Here is a 22,200-nt window from a genome sequence, read left to right on the forward strand (position 1 = left end):
CATTCATTGTCATTTCAATACAAATCCCAAGAGAAATGATTGCAGCATTGAAGGTGTGAAAATAATTTTCATTATTTGTATTGCTTTATAAATCTATAAAGCCAATTTTTTAGGAATGTGGATTATTTAGCAGTTTGGACAAAAAGAAAAGAACATTAAAGATAAAGATAAATAAGAAAAAAGATTATTACATGAAATCCTAGGAGACATTTTTCTCAGCATTAGATTTTTACATGTAAATTCTGCAACAGAAAACATTCCATAAGTTTCCTGGTGTCATACTACAGTAATGTGCGTGTTGGAAATATGCTATTTTACCTGTAAATAAACACCTTTTGGACTGATAAATATGCAAAGATATACATATTTGAAATTTATTAAATCTTTTGTTGGTATGCATTTTGTCCCTATCCCAACTAAGCAAATGTCTCTCACAACATCAATGTATAACCAAGCCCCCCCGAGTCTAAACAGGACCTCAGTGGTCAACTCTGAGCTGTGATGCTGCAGACTCAGATCAGTCAACTGCACAGCCTGCGGCCTTTGTCCCTGATCAGGCAAGAAGCACCCCATACAGACTCCTGTGTGCATGTGTAACCGTATCACTTCTGCGTTGTGTTTAAGGGAGTCAAAAGATGTCGGGACACAGCAGCACCCTTGGAGACCACCTCCGTTTATTGCGATTTATTCTGTCCCGCAGGACAATAAAACAGAAAGGGGCGTGAGAGGTAGAGGGAGCACAGGAAATTCTAATACCCCTTGTGCTATCCTAGGCACTTTAACATTGGGAATCAAAAATTTTTATTTGTCACATTCAAAGTTATATTTAGCAAATACAACCAGTAGTGAAATGTACGCCAGGTCCGCTCCGTGGACAGTGCAAATAATTAAGGAAAACAGCACAGATGAAAATATACATAATATACACAAGTAAAGCTATGTAAAGATGAAATAAGAAAAAAATGTGTATTGTAAAATTAAATATAGAACACAAAATAAAGTGCATGAATGTAAACTGTAGACTTAGATAATTGGGAGTTGGGTCATCTAGACCCACTAGACTAGACAGTGCTCTGAACCTTTTTTCTTCAATGATTTGTGATCTTCACTGGTGTCCATAGATTACATGAAATCCTCTCCACCTTTATCCACCTTTGTCATGGTAGGGATAACCCGTCAATGTAAGGGTGGGGTCATAGGATAGCACAAGGGATACTGAAATAAACAGTCAACATTTATAAAGGTTTTTGTATTTTCTTAACAGATTTCAAATAATGGAACATAACTAACATAAAATGAGGATTCATATCGCTAACATTACAGGACACCCACCTCTCCTGCTGGACAATAAAACAGAAAGGGGAGAGGGAAAACAAGTGCCAAACTTATAAAGGGAAAACCAGCAAAGAAGAACACATTAAGGAGGGGCTACCAACCCAACACTGAATACAGGGGGGAAAGAAACTTAGAGACAGCCAATATTTCTCGTCCCGTTACACATGGTCCTCATTTGCAGTTCTGTAATTTAACTGCTGTATTTTCACAACCATAGGGCGCACTTAAAAGTCCGACTTTGGTAAAGAGGACAGCATGAGAACGGTAAGGTGGGAAGTGTGGGCATGAAAGAAGACACAAGCCCGAATAGTACTAAAGTATGGAGTTAATTCAGTCTCAATAATCAGAAATGCACACAACCTGTTTTACAAATGCACACGCTCCGATTCACAAATGTCATTTTATGCAAATGTGAAAAATAAATTCGGAAATACACACCCTGTGTTTCACAAACACACAGATTGTGTTTCACAAATGCACACTAAATGTTTTACAAATGCACAATAAGTGTTTCTCACAAATGTGCACACTGTGTTTCACAAAAAACATTTTAGAAATTCACAATAAATGTATCAGAAATGCACAGTAAGTGCTACACAAACGTGATTTTTAGTTACACATGTGATGTGAACTCACAGATCATTCGAATTGCAGACTGTGCATTCAAAATCCCGTTCTCGTTTGTGAATCTCCCCGTGTGTGTGAGAGATTTTTCTACGGTGAATATTGAGACTCATCTGACGGAGCGGGTCAACTAATGTCACCATTGGCTAGTGAATCTGTCAATCAAACTCATCGGCAAAGCAGGCGGGTTCGCTTTTAACCAATCGAATGGCCCCTTACACTTTCTCTACGCTTTCTGCAGGTGGCAAAAGCCCCGCCCATATTTGATTCTGTACCAGTCAGTCGTTAGCGTGTTAGCTTTAGCATGGCTTGTCGGTTTATTGCCTTCGGTTGTCAAAATTTACTGGCTTGTGCAACTTTTCAGTGGACCTGGAAGCAAGGCAACAGTGGTTGAATGCAGTTGACATTGAATCCATCGAACTCTGTACTGGTCATGAGATTTAAAATGAATGTTTCACTCGGGATCGTTTGTACGTTATTCTCTTAGCGTTCATGCTAGCGTCATTTCAACACTCAGACACGGTTTTGATCATCTGAAGGTGGAGGAGAAAAATCTTCAACTTCCACAGAAGGTTTTGTGGAAAAACTGGCATCACTTTGCTCCGTACCACGCAGTGGGACTACATTACCTCAAGTTCATCTCACTGTCAATCACAGACGCCCAATATACACCTGCTCAGCCCGAAGTCACTTGGCTTGACCTTAATTTTATTTTTTTAATAACTCAAATGTCATTGATTTTATATGGTAACCATATACATATACACCTCTTGGCCAGGTCACCCTTGCAAAAAAGATCCTCATCTCTCTGGGTTTTATAGCTGGTTAAATACTACACAACAAAAGATGTTCATAGAACAAAGTGCAAACATTCACCCTTTATTGCAGAGTAAAATTCAGAGAAAACATGGACAGATTAAAACATCAAAATTTAAGCAAATGTGGGATCTCTACTGATTTGAATTTTATTTAAACTGGAACTAATTTTCATAACTTCCTTACATACAATGAAGTCCCTTGAACAATACAGCAGTATTGATTTGAACTCTGTCTTGCTCCCCTCAGTCTCTCTTCTTCTGTATGTAATTATGTCGCCTAAATTAAGTTCTAAACAAACGGGACAGTAAAGATGTAGGTCCACTCCCAAACGGTCTGAATTCCACAATGGGTTGATGTCGTCTTGCAGTTCCAACATTTGTGGACCCAAAAGAGGACTGTCCCATTCCAGGACATCCCAGGATGAGGTTCAGTCATGGATCCACTCTCCTCCCATTCAATCTCTGGAACCAGCATACCCTGACAAAAAAAAAAAAAAGATACTGTTTATGAACAGCACTGTTTTTTTGTGTTTTAGATTATGTAGGAACAGAGACCGACTAATAATAACTTATATTGTTACTTGCAGGCAGACCTCATATCTCCATAACTGATTATAATTTGCAAATAAGTGAACCTTAACAAAGTAGTGACATTAGTACATCTGATGGCTCATAATGCCATGCATTGTGATGCATTTTGAACTTGCAGATGTGCTATTCTTCCTACAAACAAACAATTTAGGGAAATTGTTTGCACCACACAACAATAATCCTTTTCATTCATTTTCGATGAAAATTCACTGTAGTCATTATGATTTCATGATACTCTTCTTGATACTTTCCACTTTAGTCAAACTGCACACATCAGTTGTCCAGTACAGTGAGATTAAATAAAGCATTTACCCGGGGATCAGAAACAGGGTTTTGGGTCAAGCCCAACTGCCACAGCTGATTTGGTCTCATGCTTTGCTCCGTCCTGATTGGATGGCTGTCCCACGCGTCACTAAAGACATCCAAACTGGCCTGAATGCGTGGTAGAAAAATGTAATGGCTGCAGAATACGTGATGTGACTGATATTGAGCAAGTCTTGGTCCTCAGGAGAGTGCAGGATGTTGTAATATAAACCAGTAACACTCACGAAGACATCACACCAGAGGAGCTCAATCCTGTATTTGGAAAAAAGCAAAAAGAAATATTATATTGTCAGATTTATTTTTAATACATCATTCACTTTTATGTATCAGGGCTCCAGACTAACTTTTTTCACTAGGAGCATAGTGGCCCCTAACTGAAAATTTTAGGGGCACAACCAGAAAATTTAGGGGCGCATACCGTAAATCAACATTCTAACCAAATCTACTAATTTCCACTGTATTATAAATAAATACTTTAATAATAGATGCAGAAATTACAATGTGCTGTTTCTAATTCAGTGTCACATTTTATTCTGCACTTTTGAAGATGCAACATGAAGGTAAACTGACAGCACCATCGCTGTCACGACAGTACAACTAAGTAAAAATAGTAAAAAAAATACCATACATTTAGAATAAAAAAAAGTTTTTAGTAACAAGTGATTACCGTAGTAACCTTTCGTAATTTCACAGTTTCAAACAATACTTAAATGTATGTAAATATTAGAGGATGGAAATTCATGTTGGTGACACCAAATAGGTTCAGCCAAGATGCACAAAAATTTGAGATCACCCAGATGGACGTAACGCTGCACAGATCACCTGGTGTGAGACGTATATTTTTGTTTTTGCTCCAACATCACCTGTCAATAAAAACAAAAATATCACGAGAAAGGGGTGAGAGCAAGACACCAATCACAGCGAACGCAGCTGGAAATTTAGTATTGAACTGACTAAAAGCTGCCCTACAGACTACAAAACAATGCATTATGGGACATGCGTCCTGATGGGTTTTTTGTAGTTCACTGATCAATTAAAATAATTTAAAATACCAACTGATTAAAAAAAGGCTACATCCATTACAAAACATTAAAATAATTATAAAAGATGTAATATCACAGCTCATACTTAGGGGGAGAGGCATATTAAAACGAAATTGAATGTTAAGGACAACTCCTAATTCCTGGTCTCTTTCAGTCTCGCTGCAGCTTCGATTTCATGCGAGTTTGAGACCCCTGCTGTACACTCTGTCACTGGTACACTAGCTGCAGGTCGGAAGAACGAATCAATAGTTCGCTTGCTCATAGCTCAGACGCACATATCAGGTTGTGATGATATTTGTCTCCGTTTCATTCCCACAGATGTTTACGCGCGCTCGATTATCTCTAGGCCCCGCCCCTCCACACATTTTAGCCACTTGCAGTGACTTTCCCTATTCTTCTCACACGCATTGGCCGCCTCAGGCATCACTCAATGAAACGCGAGTGTGTGCTCGCGTGTGCTCCAGTCTCATGAGTATTCGCGCGAGTGTGTGTGTCTGCCTGCGTGCGTGTGCGCTCGCGTCTCATTGATGATTTCATCTCTCATTTCATCGATCATTGACGTGCTCCTTTCATGTTTAATGTATAAAAAATACGGAGGGTGGAGGAGGCCAATTTACTGGTAGCACATGTGCGACTGGGTGTAAAATTCAGTCGCACACTCTCAAATTTTGGTCGCAAAATGCGACCAAATGGACGCAGTCTGGAGCCCTGTGTATATATTAAAGCTTCTAAAACTAGGTTCAACTCACCGTTGATTGTGTGTACACTTTTCCCACAATGAAGCCGTTTGTGTCAGTTGTACGTACTGTGAGCATCAACTCGGCTATGCCCACATGTTCTCCTCCGTGATCTCCTCTCACCCTGACAATAACATGAAAATCATGTCTCAAACACATAATTACAAATGCATCGGCAATACGGTACACATCAGTTTAAAATGTAATGTTCTTATGTATGATGCCAATAAGTAGAATTTCTAGGTTAGATAAATTGCAGGATTGGGTTACATGTATCACTGGGGAAAAAAATGAGGTGAGAGAGACTGTTAAGGGGGGGTAAAATGTTATTCATGAGGGGAAAGAGTTTTAGAGTTGCCTTTGTTTATGGAGAAGAGTCTAAAAAAAGTACTGGTAATTTTATTTTTGTACAAATAACCAAGTACTTATACTGCCTGATATGTGAATAAAATATTTCTTTATGAATGACATGAATACCTCAGAGGAAAGCCATAAACGTTCACAGCGTCACTGAAGAAGGCCAAGTCTGCACAGTTGTTGTCTGCTATCTTCAGGTACAAGATCTATGGAATACAAGTACAAATGCTTTCAACTGACAGATATTTACAGGGGCAAAAATGCTAAATTCCCAATTGACAGGTAAAACAGTAATACAATAGGATGATAAAATATGAAATAGAATAGAATAGAAAGGTATTTAATAATCCCTGAGGAAATTTTTTTAAAATGGCCATCTTAAAAAAACACATAAACACACATGCATTACAAATAGAAATATCACAAAATAAAAAGATTGATAAAAAAAAGATATAGAATTGGAAAATCAGTGGGTAAAATTAAAAGAAATTACTTGTAAGATGCCCTGCCAGAGAGTTGTATTGCCTGATGGCACGAGGAACAAAAGATTGTCACGCTGTCACGCTTCAGTAATTCCTAGAGAATAAATAAAAACACAACAAACATGGATTAGATCATTTAGCTGTCTGATCTTAAATTACATAATTTTCAAATATATGAAAGGGGAATTTTTTTAAAACACTCTTGCTATGATTACTTGAGCTTGTAGTAAAGAACAGCTTTAAAAAAAATCAGAGACAAGACACTGATCACAGGAAGCCTGTGTGTAATACTTACAGTAACTTCTACTCAAATCACTGTTGACAGCTGATTTCTCCCATCCACCCTTTCTGTGACTACTTATCGACTGCAAAACAGCCTAAAAACATAATGTTTGGGATTCTTGTCATTACGTCATTGGAAGTAAAGATACGGGGATTTTAGTGGCTGTCACTCTGACACAATCTCACAGGGCTTTCAGCACAATACGGATTCTAACGTTAGAAACTTAATGAGGCTGCTTTCATTCAACAGTGGATTCATGTATGTTATATTTAAAAAATGCCGTTTTCATGAATGTCATATGAATTAACTTTGTTGCACAGTCCACCCCATCTTAAAGTCTGGGTTGTGAAAATGCTGTGGCTAACTTTAACCCGGATCGCATTTACATAAAGGCAGCACACGGAACAGCTAGCTAGTTAGCATAGCATCAGTGTTTAAACAATACTTAATACTTAATCAATACTTTTTATTAAACTTTCTTTGCTGCTGTAAATCCGGCATGCTTTTCCCCTTAGTTCCTTATGAATCATGTTAAGAACCTACAGATCATTGGCTACAGACGCTAGCTTGAACCGACACCGGCTTGAACTTCACTCACACTCACAGGCAGCCACAACTGGCACAGGCTAAGCAAAACAAAGCTAAGCTAATTTGCGGTGGGGGTACTCTGCAAACGACTCGGCTGCAGTGTTCATAAAGCATTCACACATGTCACTTGGCTAAGGAGACCGCTTCAACTTAGTATTCAATAACATTACAGGACGTACAACGAGGGAATGATCAAATAAATGCATTACTTACGGGCTGAGACTGATCCCGTTCAGAAGACCTCTCCGCCATGTTTGCCGCCCGCGTCCTTTCAACTGCTGTGCTGAACAGCTCCCTCCCTCGTCACTTTGAAAGTGAGGAGTGTAAGGGTCCATTCGATTGGTTAAAAGCGAACCCGCCTGCTTTGCCAACGAGTTTGATTGACAGATTCACTAGCCAATGGTGACATTAGTTGACCCGCTCCGTCAGATGAGTCTCAATATTCACCGTAGAAAAATCTCTCACACACACGGGGAGATTCACAAACGAGAACGGGATTTTGAATGCACAGTCTGCAATTCGAATGATCTGTGAGTTCACATCACATGTGTAACTAAAAATCATGTTTGTGAAGCACTTACTGTGCATTTCTGATACATTTATTGTGAATTTCTAAAATGTTTTTGTGAAACACAGTGTGCACATTTGTGAGAAACACTTATTGTGCATTTGTAAAACATTTAGTGTGCATGTGTGAAACACAATCTGTGTGTTTGTGAAACACAGGGTGTGTATTTCCGAATTTATTTTTCACGTTTGCATAAAATGACATTTGTGAATCGGAGCGTGTGCATTTGTAAAACCGGTTGTGTGCATTTCTGATTATTGAGACTGAATTAACTCCATACTAAAGTGCTCGTGAAGATAAAAGGTCTCCTGTGTACCTCAATGTTCGATTCCTACCTTCCGTAAAAACTAGAAACAAGAGAATCTGAGACCTCCTATAATGTGACGAGAGAATTCTTCCACTTTCAGGGTTTTGATTTTAATTATGTCATCTGGACTAATATGTGAGTGCAAGTCCAGGTATATGTCAGGGATTTGTTCATCGACTCCTTCCATCTACAGATTGGATGACACTAATAATTCTCAACGTGGTTTTACCTGTATAATTGTCCTTGAAACTGCAGGGGTTGCTCTTGACTCAAGAAGATGTCAAGCCGGTCACAAATCTGTTCTGGTGTCTACTTGGTTCTTTAAGGCAGGGCTGGGGATTGTTTCAGTCTTATGTTCATCATATCTATAGCTTCTGTGGTTTAAATACTTCAAATTTAATACATTTTCAAAGTATTATCAGGAAGCACGAAAAGTAGCTTCCTTTTGCAACTTGCCTCTCGCGGTCCTTGAAGAAACTTTGGTCCTTCCTGCTTTCCGTTAAAATGAGGAACGGAAGGTGGGGCTTGAACATGATGGACAGGAAAATTAAGTGAAATTTCTTTCAAAATAAACGTAGTTTTGCAATGCGCTACTAAGAAGGGGCGTTGAATCTGTTTACTATCAAAAGATATGGAAATATATTGTTTTTTATTTCGATATTTTAATTTATATAGTGAAAGAATGGAAAGGTTTCAAACGGAATCGTAAAAGCGAGACCCATGCTTTTATTCTGAACGGAACATCCGGAAGTTGTGGTTAAAAACACTTAGCATGTCGCTTACAGGACAGGTAGTTCTGACAAATTCCTCGATAGTATATTAATCAACATTACCGCTAATAACAACGACAACAAGACGTGAAAATGAGAAGTTAAACTTCCTGTTGAGCTGTTTTTTTACCTTCGTGTAGTAAAACAGCTATACCAGGTTATAGTCGGTGACCGAAAATCATGTTGTCTTCAGTGATTCATTATCAAGCTAATGTTAGCTTAAACACACTAACCTGCAGCATGAGCAAAAAGGTTACGGATTATTAAGACACGCTTATGGTCGTTAAATATCCTCCACATAACAGACTATTTTTTTTTTCACTGAAACTACACTGATTGTAGTTAAAGGAGTCATGGCTGACGACCCTCAGAGAAATTTTCGCTCAGCTTATTATGAGAAAATGGGCTTCAGGGGCGTGGAGGAAAAGAAGTCTCTGGAAATACTACTGAAGGACAATCCTCTTGGTAGGTTTTTTTCTCCTTTTCTTAAACTTAACTTGAAAAAGAAACAGAGAAAATATGTATTAAAAAAATCAATGAATCACTTGACTTAAAGCTACTAACGTCTACGTCCGATCTGAGGAGAGGATTCTTGTACAAGATAATTACTGTCTGCTTCTGTCAGACTTAAGAATCACCTTTTAAATTTCCATTTCCCAAGATCCGTTCTTTAAATCTCCTCAGATGTCATGTACATTTTGAGTATGATTTAAAAACTGGTATTTTCCTTAAGGTTAATTTTCCTACCTTTAAAGTTAAACCCCTTTGATACTTAGTATAGTTACTTTTGTTTGCTGTGTTAGATTTGGCAAAAAAAATAATTACTCTGATCTGCCGGTTTAACCCTTGTGTTCTCCTATGACCCCCCCCTTACATTGACGTGTTCTACCTACCATGTCAAAGGTGGATAAAGGTGGAAAGGTTTCATGTAATCCATGGACACCAGTGAGGTTCACAAATCACTGTCTAGTGGGTCTAGATGACCCAACTCCCAATGTTAAAGTGCCTAGGATAGCACAAGGGTTACCTGGTGTTAGTGATGAACTTTGAATATTATTAAATAATGATTTTTTACCTAAAGTGTGGAAAGCATTACGGTAGATGACATCTGAAAGTTTCATGCTATGTCATGCTTAAATACTTTTTTTTAAACTGTTTACATACCTACACACTATTGACAGATTTATTTTGAAAGTACAGTTTATTTTTTATTTTTGCCAGCATGAACTATATTTATTCCTGTTTTTTTTTTTAGGACCAACATCAGCTTTTGACTTTTTTTTCTTACTAGCTTTTATTAGGCCTGAAAACTCAAGTTTTAAAATGTCCAGATAAATGTTTCTTAATCGTTTGACAGCCTAAATGTCACTGTGAGCTGAGCTCCTCTGTGGAATCACAGCTTTAGCTTTTTATATTTCACAGAAAAACTTGGTGATAAATATTGCTGGTTAACGGTGCCTGCCAGCAGATCTAGTGTCTGATGGTCTTAGCAAATGGAAACACGTTTTTTTTTCTGACTCAGAGTTTCTCTAAAATAATAATAAAAAAAGTGGATTAACTGATGGCTTTGGTGTTGTTACAGATTTGGAAAAGCTGAGCACTTTCAGTCAGAGGTTCCCGCTACCCTCCATGTACAGGATTCATGTGTGGAAAGTGCTGTTAGGTAAGAGACACTCAGAGCCAAAATCTTGCCAAAAATAGGTTACAAATCCACCAGAAAGCGTGTTTGTGGTCTCCGTCCCTGCAGGCATCCTCCCCCCACACAGTGACTCCCACGCGCTGGTTGGGGGTTACAGGAGGGAGCAGTACCAGGACATCAAGGAGGCTTTGGAGGTGATGAGGTACATCAACTCTTCCACGCCGTCCACTCTCGTCTACCTGCGCATGTTCCAGCTGGAGAACCAGGTGCTGCCGCGATGCTCCGAGATGTTACCTCCTGTAAGAAACCCGCCTGCATGACTCTAACCTCCCATGAGCACTTGCAGGTCGATCAAGTGATGCAAACGCTTTCTCAGGATTGGTCTTTAGAGGCACCGTATGGGATCTAAGACGTGTGTGCAGACATGGAGAGACACAACAAAAACAAATCATTCAGTGATCATGCTCCACCCCCCTTCAGATTTTCCTCAGCCTTTCACCGCACGTCACACGTTGATGGCTGGTGAGGCACCGACTCCTCTGGAGTCAGATTTACAATATTTCACCATTCATCCAACAGCAGGTAACAGAATATAAGATACACGCAAGAAGATATTTGTCCTACAAAGAATATTTCTTTTATAGACATGGATAAAAAACTCTTCTTGTGCATAAATTATTCATATATACTGTAAACAAATTAAAGTATACAGATGTGTTCAGCACGCATTTAATTTTGACCCTCAATAACTATTTTTGGTAATTTTCCAGCTTTAAATTCTGGTGCTTTAATCAGTCTTTAACAAAGTGTCTGTGAAAATGATCATAAAAAGAATTCTTTTAGGTCTAAAATTTAATTTTCAAATACTTTCCTTTTTTCCACTTACTTCCACCTACCGATCCTTCTCCACAAAAAGCTCCATGACCCTGTCTGTTGTAAAAGTCTTCCTTATTTTCCCTTAGTTTAATACGCTGAGCTGGAGATTCTACTACCAATGTAGCTACAAAGCAGCTGGTAGCTCATGTCTGCCCCCTGCTGGCGAGGCTCGCCTCCTCGGCAGCCTATTCTGCGCGTTTACAGCAGCGCTCCGGAGCCTCACCCGGAGTTTCTTCTCCGTCTGTGATTGCGCAACACCCAAAATCAGGGATTTTAACGTCAGAAACTGTGGAAAACGTGTGGAGTAAACCGAAAATGTATCTTTAACACGGATCAGTGGAAAATAATATTTACTTAATGTAGGTTTTTCCATTTTATCACACTGATGTGTGAGGCCGAGCCTCACCTGACCGCACGTCACTGGTTCACACCGCCCCCCGGCAACGCGCGTTCGAGAGACCGCTTCCAATATAAAGTCGATGTAAATGTGCTTTTTAGGCTCAAAACTCTCGCATTTATGCGTCACTACACACATTTATAAGTCTGTTTTCAGGCTCTATGCCCAAAACATGTGAATAGAAAGTTAAATCAGGTCAAACTTTGACCAGTCGGGTTGGATTATGTCCTCTTTAACTCACAGAAGTGCCAACCGTTTGAAAATTGATCTTGGAGGAAAAATGAATCATTATGGTTTGTGATTTTAGTTTTCACACCAAGCTTCTTCCAGCTGAAGTTACATGCGCCAGCGTCGGGTAGTGACAGTCCAGTGTGAACACGCTTGTTCAAGAGCCCACGTTTAGCACGTTGTTCAACACGCGACACACATGCCCGATGGAAACGAAGCGTAAGACAAACAGTAGTGCTTTTATTTTGAAGCCCTCGATAGAATCCCTGTTTTAGGTTTACTGATGTGTTTTTAATGGCCTGTTGTGCCAAATAAATACAATGCTCGCATAATTAAGTGATCTGCAATCAGCTTCTATATCTTTGGGAGGGAAAAAGAACAATTATTTTTTTAAGGATCTGACTTATCCAATTTTTAAAATAAACTGTGAATGCCACACAATGCGCTGCTTTTTACTGAGAGTCAGTGAACTGCTCAGCAGCAGAGGCCGTCTGTTTCCCTAAAGATGAGGATGGAAGCCTCCTTTACGTCCCGGCTACATCGTGTACCCAGATCCCAAACACCAAATTTTCTTTAAACATGTCCTCCATCATCAGAAAAATCACTCAAGAACAGGTTAAAAACACCCAAAACATGCTTGTCATGTGTTATTTGTTGTTTTTTTCTTTTCTTTGTAATGATATTTTTGTTGGTTTAGCAAAAAAGTGTTGATTTAACTGAACTATTATGGTTCTAAGTCTTATTTTTTTATGTAAACAAGCATCCATTGATAAAAAAGAAGCCAAAGTCAGAGATAATCCCACATTTTTTTCATGTTCATCACAGGGGTCAGTGCATTCGATAAAATGTTGCATTTTTCTGCTTTTGTTTTGCTTATCAATCTGCAGATTTGAATAAAAAGTCCTTTTTATGCTACAGATGTTTTATTTGGACCCATTTCATAGGTATGTGGTTAAAACAGTTATATTTACATTGAAATCAGATCCCTCCATGAGCCTGAGGACTGCATTCATGTGATTTCTTCTGAAAATTCTCTTGTCAATAGAATAATGGCCTTCCCACGTCAGTTTCTGCTGAAATGAGGAGGGGGAGTCAAAGATCCTCGGCTTGTTCTGACATATCTGAGAAAATGAATCTTTTTTTGTCCAGGATGAGGAGAGTGAGGACTTCCTGGCGGTCAGCAGAGCCATGGAGGAGATCGTGGATGATCCGGTGGACTGCTACTGGCTCATCAAATGTTTCATTACTCAGTTCTACACCAAGTTTGGGGACTCGGTTCCACATCTGGTGAGTGTTTTGGGCGAATTAAGTTTGATCCAAACAAAAATCGAATGCTATTTTGCAGAAAAAATTACAGTAAAGGAAGTTTCCTAAATCGATTGTTCATAGTTCAGATCAGATCTGAGCCGAGTCTTGCAATCACTTTGAATAATGCTTCAAAAAAAAACAAACGAAAAAAAGAAGGGATTCCAACGTAATAGAGAATTTCCCACTCCTGTTCAGCACATGAATGCATCACATCAGATAAACTATTTCAATAAACCCATTTATACAAGTTTATTATAAAAAACATTCTACAGTCTGTTTATTGATCAATCCTACCCTGAAGAAGATAAAAAGCACTTCCCTTTTCAACTCTTCAAAATAAAAGCCCACCTTCAGAACCCTAAAAGCAGAGCATTTTCTATGACATTAAAGTTGTTTACAGCTGTCTATAGTCAGTCGTTTCTTTTTTTTTAAACCTGTTTTAACAAATATTCCGATCATATGCCGGTCATAATCTGCACATCTTATGGATCTCATTAATAGGAGAAAAAAAGGTTTATCAATCCAAAAGTAAAGGATTGGTCAGAATTTTTTTTTTTTCAGATTAAAATGTTAAAAAGAAGCTGTTTGCCTTAGGAGGCTTTGATTAAAAATGTATTTTAATCTTAATTTTAGAAGCTGCAGGATAAATCACAGGTTTTTTTCTTCTCAGTTTTTTCTGAAATGCTGTGTGTGTGTGTGTGTGTTCAGACAGCACACTGTTAAAGATTAAAGATGCTGAAATATTAGCTTTACAAAGAATAGTGTCATCATCAAACGTGTCATCCTATCAGTGTGATGAGGGTCTCCTCGTGTTCCGCTGCAGCCGAAGAGCCTGGAGCATTACCTGAGCCAGGAGGAGCCGCGGCTGCTGGCCCACCTGAAGAGCACGGGGGCTCTGCTTCAGCTGCCTTACAGCCTCTGGTTCAGACGCTGCTTCGCCGGCTGTCTGCCCGAGTGCAGCCTGCAGAGGTCAGAGGCTGTGTGCTGCTCTGCTGTCACTGATCCACAGAACCCAGTCACACCATCACTCCTCTCCTTTAGATCAGGGGTCTGCCGCCTGAGGATCCGGGGCCACCTGAGGGTCTTTTACCCCTCCATCGTGGCTCCTGCTGGGTTGTTGTCAGCGAGAAATCAACTCAATTGGCTGTTTAAGTGTAGATGGTGGCAGACCCCTGCTTTTTTCTTTTTTAAAGTTATTATTTACATTAGTAGTGTTAAGTTTTGTCTGAACTTTTCCACTCATTTTCAGTCCAGACTTTTATTTTGGAATTACAATACTTATACAGATGTATCCCGGAGCCTGAGATTTGTGGTTGATGTTACCTGTGTGGTTCAGTTTGACTCTGAAGATCGATGCTGAACTTTCCCCAAACGTCTGCAGGGTCTGGGACAAGGTGATCAGCGGCTCCTGTAAGATCCTGGTGTTTGTGGCTCTGGAGATCCTGCTCAGCTACAAGATCATGCTGCTAGGCATCAACCGGCCGGAGGGCGTGGTCAACTTCCTGTCCAACGTGAGTGACAGTTCTCGCAGGGGCCCGCCCGTCCCCCATCCTGCTCTCACTGCCGTCCTCTCCTCCAGATCCCGCAGGAAAACACGGACGCCATTGTGACCAAAGCCGTGGAGCTGTGGCAGAAGTACTGCGGGAACCCGGTTCACGCTGTGTGAGACGTTTCCCAGAATCCTTTGGGGTGTAATCTGAGCTGGACAGACTTTTTCCTGAGAAATTACTGAACTGACTTTTTCGCACAAGGGGGGGGACGAAGGACGAAGAGCAAACGTATTGTTTTTTTTATAGGTTTTTCTTTAAGAAATTGTGTACATCATTAAAGACTCACAATAAATTAATACAACATGCAGTTTGTTTACAAAAACACCCAAAAAGCTCCCCTTTCTGTACATCCTCATAGATTTTTTTGTTTGTCTTGACCGAAGCGTCCTCCAACACGACGGCATCTTCAGCTGTAAACAACACACGGTAAGGTGGTGCGGCGTGGCGCCCCCAATCCGGACTTTGAGGTTGCCTCCAGTTTGGAAAATGACGAAGTTGGCAAATTTGAAATTGGTGTAAACAAAAATGTCGAATCCAAAGACTGGACTCTGCAGGATGCGGCCAGCTCGCTTTGGTTTAAATCAGGGATCTGAGGAGCTGCTCCAGATCGGAATTGAAAGTTATTGCTCGGCTAGCGGATGTGGAATTCAATGTTGGGCTTCTGTGGGATAAAACGGCCAGAATCCAATGGGTAAAAAAATAAAGATGCACCTTCATCTCTGAGCACTCGCGACCACAGATTGGCACAGGAAGTCAGTTTGACCTTCATCTGCGAGGTAAAACATCTCCACCTCCTCAATGCACATAAAAACCAAACAGTTCATAGCTTTTGAATATCAAGAAGTCCTTTAGTTCTCCCTGCAGGGAGATGGCAGTCCAGAGTTCAGCCGTCTGCAGGCTTTTTGCTCCTGTGACGGCTCAAACTCCTGAGGTCAGCTTATCAGTCAGCAGGTGGCGCTGGTTAGCAGTTAAAAAAAACAAAAAAAAACGGGCAGCAAGGTGTCAGGGCCGGTGGAACCTGCAGGAGAATAAAAACGGGTTTGTGACACAAAATCCAGAGACGTTTTGAGGAAGACCTCGGTAATGAATGCAGACGGAAACAAGGCTGAAGTTTACAGAGGAAAAGATAGACGAGTGGAAAAATGTTGGAGTCCCACTCTGATCATAAAATTGTTCCCAGTTTTTTTTTTTTTTTTTACAAATTTACCTCTTAGTTGTAAACAGTGCGGGGCTGTTGATGTGAAGTAAGCCCACCCCCACTTCCCATCACCCTTCTGTTTACACGCTCTTCCGCTATCTTACAGCCCCTCACAACCCCAACCTGACATTACCGGTGCAACAAAAAATATCAGAGCTATCCAGTCATACAGTTTAGATCCAGATTCCAGCTCAGACGAGGAAAACAAAGATGTTCATGGATCTACTTGTCTACAAGTGGATGCATCAGAATGGAACGGAGCAGGGAGCTTATTTTTACATAAACTCTTTCTTTCTGCAAAATAAAGCAGCTGAGTCATCATTTTTCATGACTAAGGTATTCTTCTCTGTGTTTTAATGCTATATCCTCTTGTTCCCATTGGCTGTTGTCATGTGACTTCCTCTCTTTCATGTCCTTCTTTCAGGATGACCTGACCCACCTGGTTAGATGGCGGCTGGACTCGTGCACCTCCATCTCTGTGCTTTTGAACTCGTTCAGCTCCTTCCTTATGGCAGCCTGCACAGCAGAGAGAAGCATGAAGAGAAAGGAGCGCCTAAACCTGAGCTCGTCCTCATCTGAACAGACCTTGTCGGCGGCCGTTAGCCGTGTCCAAGGTTTGTCCGCTCTCCTGTCGTAGTCCTGGGCCTCGGCCACCTCCACGTAGTCGCTGAAGCGGATGAGGATCTTCGCCTCCCTCAGCTCCTCCACTGTGGGCCTCTGGCTGAGCTGCAGGAGCATCATCATGGTTTTTGGTGATGTCACAACAATGTCAACATGTGCAGCAGCTCAGACATCTTCAAGTGTTTCTACCTGATCATTAAAAATTATTCAGAAACGCAAATTTAAGTTAGTTTTCCCTATTGTCAAGTTAGAAAGTGTCTCAGTAAACGCCATCTAGTGGTTACCTGCTGAACTGCATAGCTGTAGTCACTAGGTTTAAACTAGCTTCAAAATCCAGTCCCTTTCAAATTGCCCAGAAGTCTTTGCAATAAAACCAGTGTGCATGAATGCACATTAAATTTTATATAGACCACAATGCAGCCCTATTCTCTAGAAATACCACAACTCCTGGTAAAAAACGTATTGTGGCTCAGGATCATTTCAACTCGATTTCTCCTAATCAAGCCAAACACTATGAATGTTGTGTATACAAAAAAAATAGTTCAATGAATCTACGATGGCACACCTGATCAGAATCAGCAGAGATAGCTCAGTGGAAAAGTCAATGGGGTTTGAATCCTGGGTTCATAACCAGCATCTTACAATTTTATTTGTTTTGCGTTTATTTTCTTCATTTGCTGTGTCAAGCTCTTCGGACAGAAAACATCACATGTTGTGTTGTTTTACGTTGTTTTTTTAATCATCATTACCAAAATTGTTTTGTTTTATGTTTTTTCACCATCATTTCCACATTGAAGTGTTACAAGGAGCTCAGTTGACGCGTATGATTTTACGTCCAGTCCGCCACCAGATGGCGCTATTCTGTGTGGTTTCAAAGCCCTGAATGGGATGGGTGGTTCATTCTTCCGGCACAATTACATGAACCCCTAGAAAAGCTTCATGGGGCTTCTATTCCCATCCCTAGTTAAAACTGGATAGTCTCATCTTTTAGAAGCCAGTCTCTTATTCCTGAGCGACAGGTCCTAACCTCATGGGTAACAGGTACACTGCATTATGGGATTTGTAGTACAGATGTGATTCAGTCTCTCCTTGGTTCTTTTGACTCCTCCTCCTCACCTGAACAGCATTTCTGAATGGTGACTTATAAAATAAACTACCTAAATGTTTTCAGAGATGCACTGCTGCATTCTGAAGCTACAGATATGACTCAATAAGCGTGATGAAATGATAAAAACATGATTGTAGAATGAAGGGCAGACAGTCAGGTCACAGATATGTCCTCTGATCAAAGACATACCTTCTTAGATAAATGTCTTTTGATCTCCCTCTTCTCCTCCTGCTCCTCCTGATCATTGCGAGCTGGAAGGAGGAGAGCAAAGAGTTCAGTCGCTGTTTGGTTGATGGTTGTTTTGTTCTTCTCCTCTGACTTACGCTTTAATATGTTCCTCTGTTCCAGCTCCTCTGCTGTCGGCCTCTGACTCAGCCGCCTGAACAAACATTCATCCGTGAGGGGTTTTTTTTTTCTCTCTTTCAAACAGGAGCCTGTAACCCGTCCTTACCCTACATCGCCTGCAGGGGCCGCTCACCTGGTCAGTTTGGTGGCCGTCTGCTGCCGCGACTCCAGCCGCTCCTGGTCCGACTGCACGGGCAGGATGTTCTTCTCCTCCAGCTCCCTCTTGGAGGGACGGTTGCTCAGCTTGATGGCCAGAGAGTCTCTCCGTAAAATCTTCATGGCGAGCGTGCCTGAAGGAGGAACTCGGTAATGGAGGCTTTTCACTGGGCAAAAGGAGTCATTGAAGCTCCTGCTTTTCATTTTTACAGCATCATTTGAGATGTAGGATATACCAACTTTTGGTCTCATTTTTTATTCATATAAACCCATTTTTTATGCTTTACTTCTATTTTCAAGAAATCTTTACTTCCTTACAATCTTTGATATTATTTGAAAATTATTTTGGGGCAAAATGACCCCCCCCCCCCTGTAAAAATAGATGACATCACAGTGGGCAAAACCATTAAAAAATAGAAAGGGTCCAAAATCTTTTATGGGGCTAAAAAAATAACAACAATTCACTAATGACACTAACACACACGTCAGGAATATCCAAAGGAAGTTTTGAAATTATTATGGGATGGCTTATTGTGGGATTACTACGGCTTGGCAGCCGTTTTGTAGTTAAGTGTGAAGTTTGGGGATTTAAACAGGATCCCACAGTATGGGAAAAAAGCTCCTATATTTATCTATTACCTCCACTTAGGAAAGAATGTTAGAATTAGAAGTTGCAGATTTTGAATGGCGTTCGTGTGGCGAGTTTACAAAAGTGGCGTTTCCCTGTTGCTTGCACATTTTCCGTGGAATATTGTGAAAATTTGACACATGAATCGTTGGCTATATCCTTAAGATATAACATTCAAGATGAATATATTAGGAATGGTAGCGTGGTTAACAAAAAACCTCTGTTGCAAAGGTAACTTTGATGGTAAAGTTTACTGGTGGTAAAGTAACTTTGGTAAAGTTTATTTGTGCAGGTTCTTCCAAAAATGACAAAGGTCTGTTAGTCATCCCTGGGCGACCAAAAAATAAAATTCTTTTTTAAATCTTATCATTTCTGTCTATGTTGTAATTCATTTTTCAGTCTCTTTCCTTTCATAATTCCTTTGTTCAGTTCTGACTTCAATTTTTGTGTCTTTCTTGCAGCAAATTTTTCTTTTCCACATTCTTTTAAATAGATTTTTTTAAAGTGAACAAACAGATTGAATATTTTTTGGTATATCAACTTTTTTATATATATATATATATGATTTACCATAATGTCCGGACTATAGAGCGCACCTGATCATGAGCCGCACCCGTTACATTTTTAGAGGATAAACCTTTTTGTACATACATAAGCCGCACCTGCCCACATTGACACGTGTTGTAGAATGAGGATTTGTATGTGCGGAAACCGTGGCGCTGCGTGTATAATAAAGACGAGGGAGTGCGTGCAGCAGAAGGAGGGGGGCTCGTGCAGCTCAAGGGGGAGGCCCTCTTGGGCTGCTCCTGCTCTTTCCTGCTACACATGCAGTTAGATAGTTAGTAGGTAGTAGTTACTGTTATTTGTTAATAAAGAATACCGCGTATTTGCGACACGGCCGCCGGGGTACTTTGTGTTTGGGGGGTGAACCGCGACACCGTAACTCCTACTGCTACATCACCGCGGTGATCAAAAATCCCACACCGTCACAGCTCTATTCCAAACAGTGCCTGTGACGCTGCAGTAACTCATCAGCAATATGGTAACAGCACTAACATGGCTGGTTAAAAAAACAACATACTGATAAAAGTCACAGAGCAGAAGTAACTTATAGGCACCTCTGCACTGTTCGCTGAAACCATGGAAGTCTTCCTCCTCAGTGTCGGATTGGAATAGCGTCAGACATTCTTCGCCACACACTCTCTCAGTGTCTCCTTCGTTGTCGTTGTCAGTGTCACTCTCATCCTGAGGCAAATTCTCTCCTAAACAGACCGGCTTTTCCAAACCCGTTGGTGATGGTGGATTTTTTCACACTGCTTTTAACTTGAAAGATGCGTCATCTGCATTTCTTCTTGCATTTTCCATGATGAGGGTCTGTTCGTGCCATTCACTCACAAAGCAGGAATTCACATTAAACTTGCGTCTTCCTCGACACATATACCATATTCCCCTTGTCTCACTCTTACCCTTTCTGCTCGAGCGAAAGGATGTGTCAAAAGTAGCGACTTATAATCCGGAACTTACGGTAATCCTGTATTTCTTACTTTCTTGTTTTGACTTTTAGACCATTTTTTATGTATGAAATGTTTTTTTTTTTAGGTCAAATTATATTGTTAAAATGTTATAAACTCATTTTTGTCAAATCACTTCTACTCATAAAAGAACTTTGAGGAGTTCATGTGAAATGTTACCTTCATTCTCGGTAGATTTGTTCAAAGCTACAAAAGAAAACAAAGAAAAATAAAAGAACAAAAAGTCGTACTTGAAAAAAGCGTGTCGTCATCCTCTTCTTCTTCTTCCTCCTCCTCCTCCACTTCTTCTTCTTCTTCCTCCTCCTCCTCCTCTCTCTCCTCGTTGTACATCCCAGGCATGTCTTCATAGTCGGCCTCGTCGGGACGGTTTTCTTTGTCATCGTCATCACATTCGATCATCACCGCGGGACCCGCGTGCATCATGGAGCTGCAGGTCACGGAGAACAGAGGGTCAGATTTCAAGGACAAATTTGGGTAACGCTTTCTTTTACAGTACAGTACTTACAGTGTACTTAAGTGGTATTTACATGGTACTTATAGTGTAACTACTGGGTACTTACAGTATGTTTACATGGTACTTTCTATGGGACTTTACTGGGTACTTACATGGTACTTTTTGTGTCTACTCTGTACTTACTGTATATTTATATGGTACTATTTGGTACATACCTATGTGGTACATACTGGGTATTTATAATATGCCTACTGGGTATTTACATTTTGTGCAAAGGTGTCTTTTATGGTACTTACCACATGTAAGAACAAGGTAAGTACAAATAAAGTACCTTGACCTTTAGGTCTGCACTCGCTGCATGTTTCATGGTATTTACCATCAATTTACCACAGAAACTACCCCTTAAGTACACTGAAACTGTAACTGTAAAAGAAAGTCAGCCCTATTTCCACTCTATTACATGGTACTTTCATTTCTAAATACCGGGTATGTTCACTTGAATAGTACTTGGTACTTACCCCTTAAGTACACTGAAACTGTAACTGTAAAAGAAAGTCAGCCCTATTTCCACTCTATTACATGGTACTTTCAGTAGTAAATGCTGGGTATGTACACGTATTACCATCCCGTACAGTGTACATGAACACACTTGGTCTTCTGACCTCACCACATGAGACAATGCTAATCTGTTGGTAAGGGTAAAGTAACTACATTGTAAAAAAAATATACTGGCCTGATTACTTCTTGTAACATGAGGCAAGTTTAAAGAGAAACAAGACAGCAGTGAAAACAACAATCTTTAATATGATACGTGTCTGCAGCATACAAAGTGTCATCACAATGAAATAGGTTTTAAGTACAAAACAGTACAAAGGAGAATTCTAAAAAACACATTATTGGCCTGAGGGTCGTGCATTTTGTCCATCAAAATTCTTTCAGCAAGGTTGGTAACGGTGCAGGACTTCTTCAGGGTTTGTAACTGCAAGAAAATTCACAATATGAGCTCAAGTGAACATAAAAAGCAAAACGACTTTGATTAAATACAAAATAAATTTTACTTATTTAATCATTTCTGTAATGAGTTTGATAAATCTCTATGAATTTTTTTATCGCTTTGACTGTAATGCTTGAAATTAATCAAGTACTATCCTCATTTAAAAACATGATAATAAATTATTAAAAACTTAACTTTTTTTTAAATATTGTTCTAAAAATGAACTTGTTTTAATATATATTATATAATGTCAGGAAAATATGTAAAACAACAAGGCACACCCCGAGTGTGTGTTTTTGTTAAGTAGGTCGGGGCAAGTAAAGTTGCAAATTCCCAGCG

General features: G+C 40.0%; 2 protein-coding genes across 5 annotated transcripts in view; one reads left to right on the top strand and one right to left on the bottom strand.

Moving 5' to 3' along the window:
- The first annotated feature begins 8,799 nt into the window (after positions 1 to 8,799).
- Positions 8,800 to 15,149, top strand: LOC101162204 (TBC1 domain family member 7). Of its 2 annotated transcripts, none has more exons than XM_020702547.2 (7): positions 8,800 to 9,292; positions 10,410 to 10,490; positions 10,575 to 10,732; positions 13,117 to 13,254; positions 14,099 to 14,244; positions 14,657 to 14,786; positions 14,855 to 15,132. In XM_020702547.2, the coding sequence occupies exons 1-7, from the start codon at positions 9,181 to 9,183 to the stop codon at positions 14,939 to 14,941; spliced, it is 852 nt and encodes a 283-aa protein (XP_020558206.1). In that variant the 5' UTR covers positions 8,800 to 9,180; the 3' UTR covers positions 14,942 to 15,132. The 2 variants fall into 2 exon arrangements, with proteins under 2 accessions (XP_020558206.1, XP_004068174.1); XM_004068126.4 differs by having other exon boundaries at positions 8,802 to 9,292; positions 10,575 to 10,765; positions 14,855 to 15,149.
- LOC101165469 (phosphatase and actin regulator 1) overlaps positions 15,050 to 22,200 on the bottom strand; it is a 43,201-nt gene continuing 36,050 nt past the window's right edge. For all 3 annotated transcript variants that reach the window (XM_023954393.1, XM_023954391.1, XM_023954392.1), the window contains exons 7-13: positions 20,644 to 20,840; positions 18,231 to 18,387; positions 18,076 to 18,131; positions 17,942 to 18,003; positions 16,609 to 16,749; positions 16,463 to 16,539; positions 15,050 to 15,843 (exon numbers count right to left, since the gene is read on the bottom strand). In XM_023954393.1, the coding sequence (XP_023810161.1) occupies positions 15,828 to 15,843; positions 16,463 to 16,539; positions 16,609 to 16,749; positions 17,942 to 18,003; positions 18,076 to 18,131; positions 18,231 to 18,387; positions 20,644 to 20,840 (706 nt within the window). In that variant the 3' untranslated portion in view covers positions 15,050 to 15,827. The remainder of the gene's footprint in view (positions 15,844 to 16,462; positions 16,540 to 16,608; positions 16,750 to 17,941; positions 18,004 to 18,075; positions 18,132 to 18,230; positions 18,388 to 20,643; positions 20,841 to 22,200) is intronic.

Source organism: Oryzias latipes, chromosome 4 (assembly GCF_002234675.1).
Source record: "Oryzias latipes chromosome 4, ASM223467v1".
NCBI classification, from domain to species: domain Eukaryota; kingdom Metazoa; phylum Chordata; class Actinopteri; order Beloniformes; family Adrianichthyidae; genus Oryzias; species Oryzias latipes.